Genomic DNA, 13,296 nt, shown 5'->3' with positions numbered 1-13,296 from the left:
AGTGCGTATATGCAGGTTTTTTTTGTTTTTTAATTAAAATGGGCGATTGTAGACAAGTTTACCTTTTTTTGTGGGACATCATGAATGGGCCAGAGAACAGGACACAGCAGAAAGCAGCACAGCACAGAACCTTTGAAATGCTATTTTAGAATTCAACCATAAATTCATACATTTATCCAGGCTGTATAGATGTTTATATTTTATCTTAAACTCCTGCACACTGTGTAACTTGGACTAGACCTTCCTTGTTCAAAATGATTTTGGATTTCCACAGTGTGTTGCAGATTGCTTGCAACTTTTGGTTTACCAGGCCTCTCCCACGCTCCTGGCTCACGAAATAGAAGTGCATGTATTTTTCTGTTTTTATTCTTTCTTTCTTGTTTTGCCCAATACAACATTTGTGGAAAATTCCATGAATATGTACAGTAAGTTAAAAGCAGAAGTTAAAGAGCCAGTCAATACCTGTTAATAAAGTCAATGCAAACAGTTTTACGGTTACTTATTATGAAGCCGGGTGTGCAGCGTCACCCGGAGAAACGCAGTAAATGCAACAGCATTAAACTGATGGAACATACAGGAGGTTAAGTTCCTTTAGAAAAAAAAAACAGATTAATGCTCTGATAGTGTCGTTCAGTCACTTCACTCACTGTTCAGTTACGTATTTACATCATTTCCCTTTAAAATGTGTATTTAAATAAAAGAAGCAGCCAGTTTAAACAACACCAGTATTGGACACAGAACTGACTCAGCTAGCTCTACTTGAGGAAGAGGAGCTTCATTCTGGATACACTCACCAAACAAAAACAGGAAGAGGATGCCCAAGTTTGATTGGGTTCGTACTGCTTTTACATGATTGGCTGTGTAGGTGCAAACCCAATGGATAAGGTAAAGTCGCTTTGCAGGGCTGTTTTTTTATAATGTTGCTTCTGCAGAGAAAGGATGCTTTTATTTATGTGATGACACGTCGCTCTCTTTTCTTACAGCTTTGTCCTCTAGAAACAGCTCATCATAAATTGCAAATCAACACACACTGATTTCAAATGAAGTAGCTCCACGTTAAAAGCTGTACACGTTTGATATGACATGGCTTCTTCCTGGTTCTGTCACATGGCTCTCCTCTCCTAGTGCTTCACTCTACAGAGAATGATTCATTTCATACAAACGCAACATGTTCTGCTCCAGTACTCTGCACTGAGGAACAAGAGAAAACCTTTGACATTTCTGTAGCAGCACAACGGTACGACCATCACAAAGACAATGGTGGGCATTTGGTTAAATGTTGGTTTCCAATGTTCCTCCCTGAAGATGAGGATCCTGGACGGCAGCTGCTTCCTTCAATAACAGATTTGTTTCAATCATGCTTCAGTGAGGAGAACCGATTAGGAGCAAATCAACTTGAGAAGCAGTTGCTGAATTAAGGGTGTGCCCACATGGCTCTTTATCTCTACACATCATTATTTAGATTTAAAGCACATGGTAGCGTGTGGCGCTCAGAGTGTTCTTGCAGAGAGTTCGATCAGAAGGTTGATATCAGACTGTTAAGTTCATGTTTTTCCCTGAGTTTCATTCAAAGGTAAATATACACGGTGCACGTCTCACTGAGCTCTAACAAGTGCTGTCACCTCCTCATCAAACGTTTGCAATGTTTTTATAATCGAGCAACGTTTTCATTCATGTAACTTCCCAGCAGTCTTCTTGGCCTCACACCAAATTCATACAGCGGACATTTTTCCTCTGATATCATGGTCGGGGCTGAAGGCTCACATGCTGTACTGTTGTCTGTTCAATAAAGGTGAAGAATCTTGACAAATTGTAATCAGTTCACTGAGGGTCATCGGGCCGAATTTCAAACAAAACACCTTGTCATGACATATTTAATGACACATTAGGGGTTAAAAAAAGGCTGCTTGTATTTCACAATTTATCTTTAATTTGTTGGGTGCAGCGACCAAAATCTACTCCAGAGTTAATTCAATGAAACAAATACAGGATCTGATGAGTCATGATGGAAGGTCTCTGTTACAACAACACTTTTTGGTGTAAGTTGATAGGATCGGTGTACTTTGGGTTGAAACCTTGCTGAAATTTGACATGAACGTTATGACAGAACTGTACTGACACACTCTGAATACAAAGCACCTGCCATCAGAGACAGACAGATTTATCATTTCTCCAAGCAATGACATATCACTGAAAAGAACGGAGAAGGATTCATGAATGAGGCTCTGATGAGAGCTGTTTTCTGAAAAGTTCAAAACATGCAACTTTTATGATTTCTTAATAAGCTCCACGTCATGATGTCCGGGTGAACTTCCCATTCCTGCTGACGAGTAATGCAGCTCACAGCGTCCTCTTCTGTAGCTATGAGCAGGCAGTCAGTTCATCAGGAAGACATCGCTTTCATTCCAGGAGGTTCTCACAACAGCAGTCACTCAGTGAAACATTTCAAAGCTGCATATATGTGTTTTAAATGCAGTCAACACCTGAGATACAGAGCAGAGGTTCTTGCATGCTGTTGAAAGTGATGATGCTCTTTTCTTTAAATACTTTTTGCTTGGAACATCTGAAAGAAAAGTTTACAAATAAATACAAAAAAAAAAATGCGACTGGAAGACTTTTGTTAAAATAGGATTATTTACAGCTACTCTGACCCCTAACACAACATTAACAACATTTCACACACTAAAAAAATGTGCTGGACCAGAATCAAGAAGCTACAGTATGATTGTCGATAGTACAGGTTGTGCTGATTTCAGTTTTTACAGACACGACATGTTCAGGACGCCGCTGTACGGGATCTGCTACATGTGGCACCGAATAAGAGAGACACGTGGGGCCACATTGTGTGGGAGAGTATTAGGAGAGTCCCCGACGAGGACCTGAAGCCAGCGCTGTGTTTCCCCTCTGCGACTGAAGAGAGGGCGAGCAGACAAAGGAACCTGTTGTCGTTGTCTTGGTCAGGAGCCCTGACCAGGAGCTCAGAGCTGAACACAGAGTCCACATGTGTACTTCTTCACATGGATGGTGAGGTGGAACTGTCTGTGCAGGAAAGCTCCACACACACTGTCACCGCAAATCCTCAACTGTCTCAGTCAACTTTGTGAAATAAGCACAAACTCGGATGGAAATCAGATGTTGTGGACACAAACTATCCAAACATTTTGTTACGACTGACCCAGAATCAACCGGAAACTGCCTCTTTTTAACACAGCGAGGCCTCGTCCACACGTACACATGTATTTTCAAAAAGAGAAATAATGTCCGTCCATACTACACTAACACGACCAGGCCATTCACACGGGAAGCAGATGATACATTCTGTGTGGTTGCTTAGTTACATTAAATTCTGTGAGCGAGGCAGGAAAACATGACTGCTCTCCACACAATCCTGTTTTTATTCAAACATTACATATCACTGACCCACTGTGTCCTTTTAGATATATCGTCGAACAAAATAACAGTTCAATTCATGTACAAACTCAAATACTCCAATGTGACACTGATGAGGCCCAGTTAGGAGGCTGACGTCTGTGTCATTAGTTCCCAAAAATCTCTGTAAACACTGGAAACGACATTCTGAACGTATTCACCCTGGCTGGAGTTTCCAAAAGCTCTGTTCCCAGTATGAAAGGCCAAAACGTGGAGAAAAAGGTTTAATTTGAAGAAATACCTGTGTACGTGTGGACACTCTACCGACCTCTGAGGCTTGATGGCGCATTACACACCAGGAAATAAAAGTCATGGATTGACGAAGGATGGAGACAACACCTGTCTTGTTTTTAGATCCCTGACATCAGTGACAGTCTCCTGTGTAAGAGCTGACACAGCGTGGCACAGCTGGTTCACCATGCAACGTTTCTCACGTCTGCATCATGACAATGCTGTGTACACATCTACGGTCCAGTAATTGTAATCCATTACATATGAGTGGCTCTACACCTGCCAGTAATGATGGAGATGATGAAATCTGGATGCACTGCTCACTGTGGTGAATGTGTTTAACATTAGCTCAGCGATACGTTCAGGCAAGTAAACGGGTTTCTGTGGCTGAGTTTAGTGATGTCCAGCTTATATTCAGGGACCTAAAGCTTTTTAGACATTTTTCAGTGAGAATAAACTTCACTGCTGAGTCATCCTGAGTCAGTGGGAAATAAGGACAGGCAGCTATACTTGCACACTTTTGCTCTCCATCACATTACCTACTGTCACCCACTGTCACAGTCCGTGGTTCTCCATGAAATACATTCATGTTGGTACGACTGATTTTCAGCGGCACTGTTAGGAAACATGCTTATTTCACAACATTTTCTGAGACTGAAACGAGCGGCTGGATTTCAGTGAGCGCTCTCCCACACAGCGCAGCGAACACCCACTCACCCTCATTCTTCCAGGAAACACAATAATACAATGAAATCTGAGTGTGGCCTCAGGGGGATGCATTCAGTCGGCCGGCCGTTCACCGGCTGGGGCCTCGGCTTCTCATCTTCAGGAGGGAAGCCTCTTCACCCGTCACTGCTGACCCAGCAGCTGTGTGGAGAGGCTGACAGAGAAAAGGTTTCAGTATTGTGGGGGGCGCTGCTGTCCGCGGGAGGACAGCAAGATCAGGGTTCGGTGAAGTTTGGATCAGACGGACGTCATTCTTGCAGGAGCGTCTCCCTCCAGTCGAAGCTGTGGTTTGGTCCGTGTGTGAGGGGGAGGATGGGAGGATCCACTAACTGCCACACCCCCGTGTCTCCCTGCTCCTCACAGGAGCAGAAGCCCAGGTAGGGGATCTGAGGACCGAGCAGAGCAAAAGTAGTCATGAAACAAATTCAAGGAAATGACTCATGCTTTGTGGATGAGAGAGATGGTTTGAGATACATACGATAGACCAGGGCCGACAGCGACAACATGATTCTGTTTTAGTAAAGGTGTTCTGTGTTTCAGCCCCTGACACCAGGTGCATGAAGCTGTGCTGCCGGATAGTGGCTCATTTGACATTGTGCACTCTGCAGCCATCTTGTGGTACAAACAATAACTAAGTTTCATCATTTGAAAGTTATAATTGAGGCTTAATTGACATATTGTCCAAATCTTTTCAACTTGTTTTTTGAGAATGGAATATCTTTCATGCATCTCAAAAAAGAAAAAAAAAAATGTTTATGTACATAATGCACTTCACCCAAAATGAAATGCTGTGGAGGTGGCAGAGACTCTTTTTGAGGCCATGGTCCACTGGTAAACACAAAAGGTACTGCTTTCTCCTAAACAACTCAAGTAGCTTGACTTGTTTTAAATCAGAAAAAAATAACCAAAAAAAGCATCAAATGGCTCCAAACAGCTCGTCTGCTGTAATCCAAGTCTCCAGCTACTCCAGTTGTTCAGGAGAACGCTGTTTTGCTGTGAGGCTCCAGAAATGATTTGTGGACTACGAAACTTCACCTGACTTTCCATCAGGCTGGAGGGAGGAGATAATGACCGAGTTTTACTTTTTGGATGGACGGTTCCTTTAAGTATTTCAACCCCAAGATACTATCATGAAACCTTTCTGTCACTCCAATACATTTGTCTCACAACTTTAGCTGATAATTTAATAATAATAAATAACATGTTGCACATTTCAGTGAATGATAAATGTCCTAAATGTCTTATTTTCTTCTAAAAGCTGATCTGAGTCAGTGTAGCAGGACACATCTCACATCTATTTTCAAAGGAGGTATAGCAGCTATTTTCAGGAATAGAGCATGCCAGCTAATGGAAGAGCCATTGACTGGTTTATTGCTGAACGCTAGCTAGTTAAGAAATGGAGTCCGCCTACGTGAACTAACGTCCGGCTGCCAGCAAGTCTAAATTTGAAGACTAAATAATTCCTTTCTTCCCTTTGAATATATTTTTCATTTAATTATGACACAATGAATACATAAAACAGGAAATGTCAATGTGTACTTCACTTCATGTCATCAATTTGATTTTAATTTTGCCAGTGCAGATCGTGTGTCGGATTTGTCAGAATGAAACAGAAACTGGGGAAAAGAGTTTTGGTTTGTCAGAGAACATGCAGACACACACTAAAGGCTCACTGACCCGAGTAACAACAGCCTCCCGCTAATGAGCAGCCCAACAAAGCCGTGTTATCTAAAGAGGAAGTTTAGTCTGGTCGGACTCCACAAACACGGTGCCACTGTGAGCCGGCAAGAACAAGTGTACCGAGTTCAGTCAGAGAGGTCGGGGTGGACATGCTGGACTGCATGTTAAAAGTGCTGACAGTCACTGTGAGTTACACACTGTTTGTGTTGTACGTCATTCGTTCACACCGGTGGAGCAGACGGACTGCTCGTTCATTTATTTCAGTGTCAGAAGACAAAATGATCATTTCCATTCTGTATGACATGCTCAGTGTGTTTCTCTTTCACTCTCTACAAACACCTTTCACGTTCAGGTTGTCAGTCAGCTGGTCAGGTGGATAAAACTAAACTGTTGGGGACATTTCCTCAGAGTTTTAAGTGCATACAAACACGTTTGAGTGCATGCAGCCCCGATGGGTGAAGGGAGAGGAGCCGAGGAAACCAGATGGAAGTAATAATGGATGGATGATGGGAAGGGAAAAAGTTGGACTGGATCAAACAGAGATATGCAGTGAACAGACCTTTCGGACTACTTGGACGAAGTCCTTGGCGCTCTGTGGGCTGCGGCCCTGCAGCTGGCGTGTGCAGGCCTCTAAGGAAGACGCGTGGGCTACAATCAGCACGTTGTTTCCTACGCAGAGTGGAAACCGAGGCAGGATGCAACATCAGCAGTGGACAAACAAGAAGGTAAAAAGTTCACCTACATGGCTCAACAGCCTGTCCTGCTGCTTCTCTTACCAGTGTTTTTGCAGTCTGACAGGATATCTTTGGTCACTTGGTAGCTCCGGCTCATGTAGTTCTCGTAGGATTCAGACACAGTGAGCTTACTGACCGGGATCAGAGGTCTGTATGAAGACAAAGAATTGCTTTTTTCTGTACGTTCGCAGAGTGCGCTGTGAAGTATGTATGAGGTGTGACGAGCCAGTCTTTTTAACTCATCTGAAAAGTCAAATCTAACATTTGGACACCAGAAGTAGTGACCGTGTGACAACAAGTGTAATGTAACTCTGCTAACCAATGCTCCCTAACACTGATGTACTGGGAGGGTACATCAGAAGCACACAGAATTACTTTCTGTACGGAGATCATAAAGAAAGTAATACATTACTATTTAAAGACATAGCATTACTTTTTTGGAGGAACGACCCAAACGCTGATCATCACATCACATCTACATGTTGGTGTAGGTAGAAGAATGCTATTGTTTGGTTTCTCCTCATTAGAGAGGCAAACTGAAAAGAACTTATTGCAGAGTGAGATAAGTGCTTCAGCCATCCGTTGTCGGGTCTTCACAAATCATCAAGTTGGCTCACTTTTTAATCAGGTTAGATTGCCATGGCGACCTGCTCCAGAGCAAGTCACCATTGGAGGGATCAGATCACAGCAGCTGTCCGACTGACCAATCAGATCAGTGGAAAAACTGTGTCATCATCTCTCCAGGACCCTTACTATCATGACAATAATGTCAAGGATATGAAAAAGGTTTTTTTGCACAATTATGCATCCAGCCAGGTTTGAATTGAGCCTTCAAACAATAAACACTAATTACCTACTGTTTTATTAATTTCACACACCATTAAGGAGCTCAGTCAAGGATTATCTGACTATCACTCCTCGCTACGTAATAACCTGATTTCCCTGTTATGTATGTAGGCTTCAGGTTAGAGGCTCTCTCATGTTGAGTGCTCCATGTACGTCAGGCTGCAGCTGAGCTTTAATGAGACCACACTCACAGCTGGATCAGTAAACTCAGAGCTAGCCAGTTGACAACCAGCATCATGATAGCAGTTATCCAGTTCAGCGAAGCCCGGCCGCTTGGAGAGATGCTTATTGAACGCTGCACACGTTTCAAGAAACACAACACTGAAGTAACTTCACTTGATTCTTAGACTTTAAGATATCTGTGAACTAAAAACACGAGACAATACCGTCAACTGTCAACAGATGGTTGTGTAAAAGCAGATGACTGAGGTGTATTTCACCCTGAGTTGTCTGCATCACCTGTATGTTGTGTCCACACTGAAGTGGGCTGCAGCCAGGTCAGTGGGTGGTATCCATGCAGGCAGAGAGTTCCCAGAAACCCACTTGGTCCATTCAAAAAGCCCCGGCTCCACTCGCACCTTCAGCTTACCGTCCTGCTGCAGACCTGGTAATACAAACACGAGTCGTCAGAGCTCAGCTACAAAAAAACAAAAGCAAAAAAAAAGAACACAGCTTTCATTTCAGTTGAATTCATTTGTTTCAATTCAACGTGAGGACACTCCTCTTACCTCTCAGGATGTTCTGTGCAGTCTGAACACATCTCAGGGAGGGAGAGCAGTACACAAAGTCTAGCACTGTGTTACTCTCTAACAGGGCCTCACCTGGAAGAGCACACACACACATATATAGATATATACACATGTACAAAATGCAACAACAACACCTACGCTGGTAGTACATCATTCAGGTCCACACTGGTGACGCACCCACTAGTCGAGCCTGCGTGGATCCCACCACAGTGATAGGAGCGTCCATGTCATAATCTCTCTTGTCTCCCCACAGCGGCAAACTGGGAGGCATGTTGAGATTGGATCGCACATATCTGCCTGCAGAACAACCGGATTACAGTACAGTCAAACAGTGAAACGAGGGACTATGTCTCACCTACTCCTGTTTTTTACCACTGACTCCTCACCTTTACTGTCAGAGCAGAGGGAGAGCCAGTGTTTCCCGAAGACCACATCCATCCTCTCGCCGTGCCGACACACAAAAAGTGTCCTCTTCGGCTGCCGAGAGTGACCGCCGCTGATCCGCAGGACCTGCTGGAGGATAAAAGCAGCAGTGAGTTACAAGAGAATGATGATAACTGCGCTGGTGTGGTCATCAGGACGGAGCACTGGATCACAGATTACAGTCTTCTTACAGGTTCTTTGCATGTGCCTTCACATACTCTGTGAGGTGGCCTAGTATAACTCGGCGAGATTGGCCGATGGAGGGGACCAAAGATAATTCCTTCAGCCTTACTACTGTTTAGACTGGCCGTCCAGCCTTTAATCTCATCAAAATAGTCCGAGGGTGACAGGAAAACTGACCAGTAGCTATGTGTAAGTAAGGATTTTCACTGCCGTAACCTTAATACCAACCCACTGCTGCAGACGTGTCAAAAGGAAGTCTCGTTCCAATTCTAATACATCTTTTAAGACACAATATATTGGATATTTGAGAACAGGTACGAACACTAATCTACCTGCATCGGATGGCAGATGAGACTGAGGGTGGGCGTGTCTCCAGGACTAGTGTTCTCGGGGCGTCGGCTGTCCAGCAGTCCATCAAACATCCCTCTCTCCTTACTGGTCCTGTCGCTGGGCCCACAGCTGAAGAACGAATGGGAGCTGCGGTGGACCAGGAGAGCAGACATCAGAACACGATTCAGTCATTCCTTCCATGTAGTATTCTTTCATTAATGGAACAGCTTGTCATTTTTTAAAAATCTATCACCATTCACCATAGTCTGACCACACTAACCGTAGTATCACCATACACACACATAACCTACAGCTGCCCCGGTACAGGTGGATGATGGGGACTGCTGCTACACTAAATAAATCAGCCCGGTCATCAGAATAAAATGTTGGTAATTCACATTTCTACAAGCCACTGATATTTTATCTTTGGCGTATCACATTCACACTAGATGCACAAGAGCCGACTCTCATGAGGGAAGGTGGAGGGGGAGGGTGGTGGCGATGCCTTCACAGCCGGGTGAAAAGGCTGCCGAGCCAGAGACCACTGTTCAAGACTGTGTTTCAACATGTCAAACCGCCAGATGTTTGTGATGAGATGCTGGAACGATTTCCAGCAACAGTTACTTTAAGATACAACACGATCTTTCCCTAAAGGCCCCCACACACCGCCCAGACGTCCAACTGCCTTATCCGACCACTCTCCGACCACTCCGTTGCTTCTTGTCTGACCCGTTCAGCAGAAAAGTTGCATTGAACACACTGCTTCGACGTGCTGCCTACGCCACAGTAGCGTGTACGTTCTGCGCTTGCGCGAGATGCAATAAGCGGGTGGCGCTTGTGTTGTGAGTTGTAAACGAGAACCTTATGCACGCAACTCTCTTTACTTTCGATCAAAACGAAACTTAACTATTTCCGATAAAAAACAGCTGCATACTAAACATGCAGCGAGGCATTACCAGACGAACAAGAATTAATTCGTCCTAAACGGACATAACAACTAGTCTGGTGCCACTACTGCAAAACATGAAAACGGGGAATGACGGAACGGAGTGCATAGAAAAACAAAGCGCACACAGTATTCTGCCCCTCCCACACACCGCGCTGATTCGCCAGCACACCGCCAATCAGAACCGCCATTCAGCTGGCACACAACCAATCAGAGGATCCAATGGCTCAGACGTCCGACGGCCCTCCTCCTCAGACTTCTCATGCTCAGTCGGATCCGACAACGTCCGCGCGGCTCCGAAAGCTTCCGACGCAGCTGAACACCATACTTGCCAACATTGGGTTGTGAAAAATAGGGAGATTTTTTTCATCGGTGTATCGGCCCAAGTAACAAGGTTCCTTCGCCAGGTGTGCGATTTATTTGTCATAATTTCTTGCCTTGTATTTTAAACCACACATGTCCAAAATTCTTAGAACAGTGTTTCCCCTAATTTTTTTTTATCTGAGTTGATAACCTAGCAACACTAGGGGAGTCTGGGGGCATGCCCCCCCCCGGAAAAAAAATTGAAAAATGACCCTTTAAATCTCACCTACTCGTGAGATTTTTGAAAAGAAAATCATTTTTAGAATTTCAGAATCAGAATCTAAGACATGAGACAAAATAGTGTAGAAGCTGACATTGCTGCTTGAAAATATGTTAACATCCTGAGCATTTCAGAAGTCAGTGAGCCACATGCCATGGAAGCTATTGAGAAATAATTCATAATATTTATCATAATAATTCATCATAATTTCTGCATATTAATATTCATATTAAATAGAGGAAGCACTAAAATACAAAAACAATAGGTGTCTTACTCGTCCAGTTTACTGATACAATCTGCAGCTGGTTTGGAGTCACTGGGTCACATGACATGAAAGATATTCTAAAAAACAGCAGTTATTTTGTATTAATTTATTTATGCTAAGTAATTTAATGACGGTCCCTAAATCAGTCTCAGTGATTCAGCGCGAGGCTCTGAGAGGTGAGCTGACCGTCCTCCTGCTGCTGACACTGGGAGAACCTCAGTAAAGTCTCAGCTGGACCCGATATCCACAGAATATCCAAACTGAAACTAACTTCACAAAAACAGATTTGCATGATTCACGAGAGCCTCATTTTCAGGTCGGAAAAGCCGGATTGCGGGATTTATCAGGAACAATCACACACCTGCTCATCCACACAGGCAGGCCAGGGTTGCCAGATACTGCAACAAATATAGGGACACAATCGTACTTGTTTCCTTTACTGTAAAATCGGGAGATTAACGGGAGAAATTACTGACTGGGAGCATGGAGGGAGATAGGGTTAAAAATCGGGAGTCTCCCGCGTGAATCGGGAGAGTTGGCAACTATGGAACACACCAAACATATCTCCAAACGCTTCAGACGTCCAACGTTTGGGCTGGTGTGTTCCTGCCTTAACCCTGACTACATCTAACCACACTATAAGCACAGTGCTGCCACAACATAACACTGAAAACTGACAATAAGGAAACGTATAGCTGCAACATAAAGAAATATAAAGGTTAAATGAAACAAAGAGTCTCAAAGGACTTGTAGTCATTGTGTGTTAGATTATAAGAATAAGAAATAAGAGACTGAGCAGTGCTGACCCGTGGAAGACCCAGGTGTCGGACTCATCGGCCAGACTGACGTAGTTCTCAGGCAGCAGGCCAGACAGCCCGGAGGCCAGCGAGGTCCCGTACACCCAGCCCTCACTGGTGCTACTCTGATCCACTGGGGACATGAAGACGAAATCACCAGGAACCAGCTCCAGCTCATCCTCGTTCTGAGGGGTGTAGGGGTACATCACCCGCAGCGTCTGCAGAGGCACGACAAGCAACGACTCAGCTGATAACATGTAGAACACACGAGTGCATGTCAATTTGTCTTACTAAATACACAGTATATCAGGTGACCTCAGACCCACCTCATGGTTTGCAAAACGAATGTCCCGGGAGAACAGGACTGCCAGCCAATCACAACCGAGCTTGACTTCGATGCCCTTGGCCAGTTTCTCCAGCGATGGGAGGTGGTTGGTGGGGAAGTTGTAGGCCAGAGTTACATGGAGCTGCTTCTTATGAGGCTCCACATGGACCTCTGAATGAGACAGGACTTTATTATACACAGTGCAGTACATCACGTCAGAACATATTCTGACATTCTGACTGACAATGCTCAAATTTCCCCGTCAGGTTTGAACGCCACGCTCTTATCTGCCTCTGTACCTTCAGGGTTAGAAATATAACAGAGCATGAACGCTAACACCACGGCTCTAAGCTGATTGGGCACTTAGCTGCCTGACATACTGTTTGGCAGTCACTCTCACTTTGAGCTGTGTTTAAAAATACTTACAGCGACAGATTGAGTGAGTGTTTTAATAACTCAGCATTACCAACATCACTTCCTGCCCCAGCTGGTCCCCACACATTACACGGTGAATATGATGAACTGATGCTGACAAACTATTTGCCCGTGGTTCCTACCTGCCTTCCTGGCGGCCTCTGTCGCAAAGTCGGCTGCAAACTGCTTGAGGATGTCGGCCACCTGCTCCTCCACAAACAGACCGATGAAGTTGGAGGATGTGTAGAGCTCTAGAGGCAGCGGGCTGGGAAATCGGCCCCGCCACTGCTGGACGGTGGCCAGGAGGGCCTCGCATAGAGCTTCTACTTTGTGGTCTGCACACTGTTTGGAAAGATGAAGAGTGATGGGTTAACATCTCCTCAGACATGGGACATGTTACATTTCTTGCTTCATCTGAATGTCAGAGAGCCAAAGGTCACAGAAAGATAAAGGTAAAGGTTTGTTACACATTCATTTCGACGTGATAGCACATTTATGAACCACAGGGTGTTTTCTGGTGCACCGGCACCACTGCAATGGCACTGATGAGAAAGTCTGAAAGTTTGGATAGAAAAGAGTCTTCTCTTTTTCCTAAACATTTTCATGATAAATGATTTGCCAGTGAACCTGATTTG

At 44.4% G+C, this 13,296-nt stretch overlaps 1 protein-coding gene across 2 annotated transcripts in view; it reads right to left on the bottom strand.

The window, feature by feature from the left end:
- Window positions 1-1,907: 1,907 nt before the first annotated feature.
- The window catches only part of ubash3bb (ubiquitin associated and SH3 domain containing Bb), a 46,245-nt gene continuing 34,856 nt past the window's right edge, over window positions 1,908-13,296 (bottom strand). Inside the window, exons 4-14 of one of the 2 annotated variants that reach the window (XM_030437826.1) lie at window positions 12,805-13,003; window positions 12,249-12,418; window positions 11,932-12,140; window positions 9,334-9,478; window positions 8,782-8,908; window positions 8,573-8,692; window positions 8,375-8,467; window positions 8,106-8,250; window positions 6,843-6,949; window positions 6,626-6,735; window positions 1,908-4,772 (exon numbers count right to left, since the gene is read on the bottom strand). In XM_030437826.1, coding sequence (XP_030293686.1) covers window positions 4,635-4,772; window positions 6,626-6,735; window positions 6,843-6,949; window positions 8,106-8,250; window positions 8,375-8,467; window positions 8,573-8,692; window positions 8,782-8,908; window positions 9,334-9,478; window positions 11,932-12,140; window positions 12,249-12,418; window positions 12,805-13,003 — 1,563 coding nt within the window. In that variant the 3' untranslated portion in view covers window positions 1,908-4,634. The remainder of the gene's footprint in view (window positions 4,773-6,625; window positions 6,736-6,842; window positions 6,950-8,105; window positions 8,251-8,374; window positions 8,468-8,572; window positions 8,693-8,781; window positions 8,909-9,333; window positions 9,479-11,931; window positions 12,141-12,248; window positions 12,419-12,804; window positions 13,004-13,296) is intronic. The other variant, XM_030437834.1, reaches the window with a different exon arrangement.

The sequence above is a fragment of the Sparus aurata genome, chromosome 2, assembly GCF_900880675.1.
Source record: "Sparus aurata chromosome 2, fSpaAur1.1, whole genome shotgun sequence".
NCBI classification, from domain to species: domain Eukaryota; kingdom Metazoa; phylum Chordata; class Actinopteri; order Spariformes; family Sparidae; genus Sparus; species Sparus aurata.
Note: the sequence above shows the minus strand (reverse complement) of the source record. Positions and strands in the feature narration are given on the sequence as shown.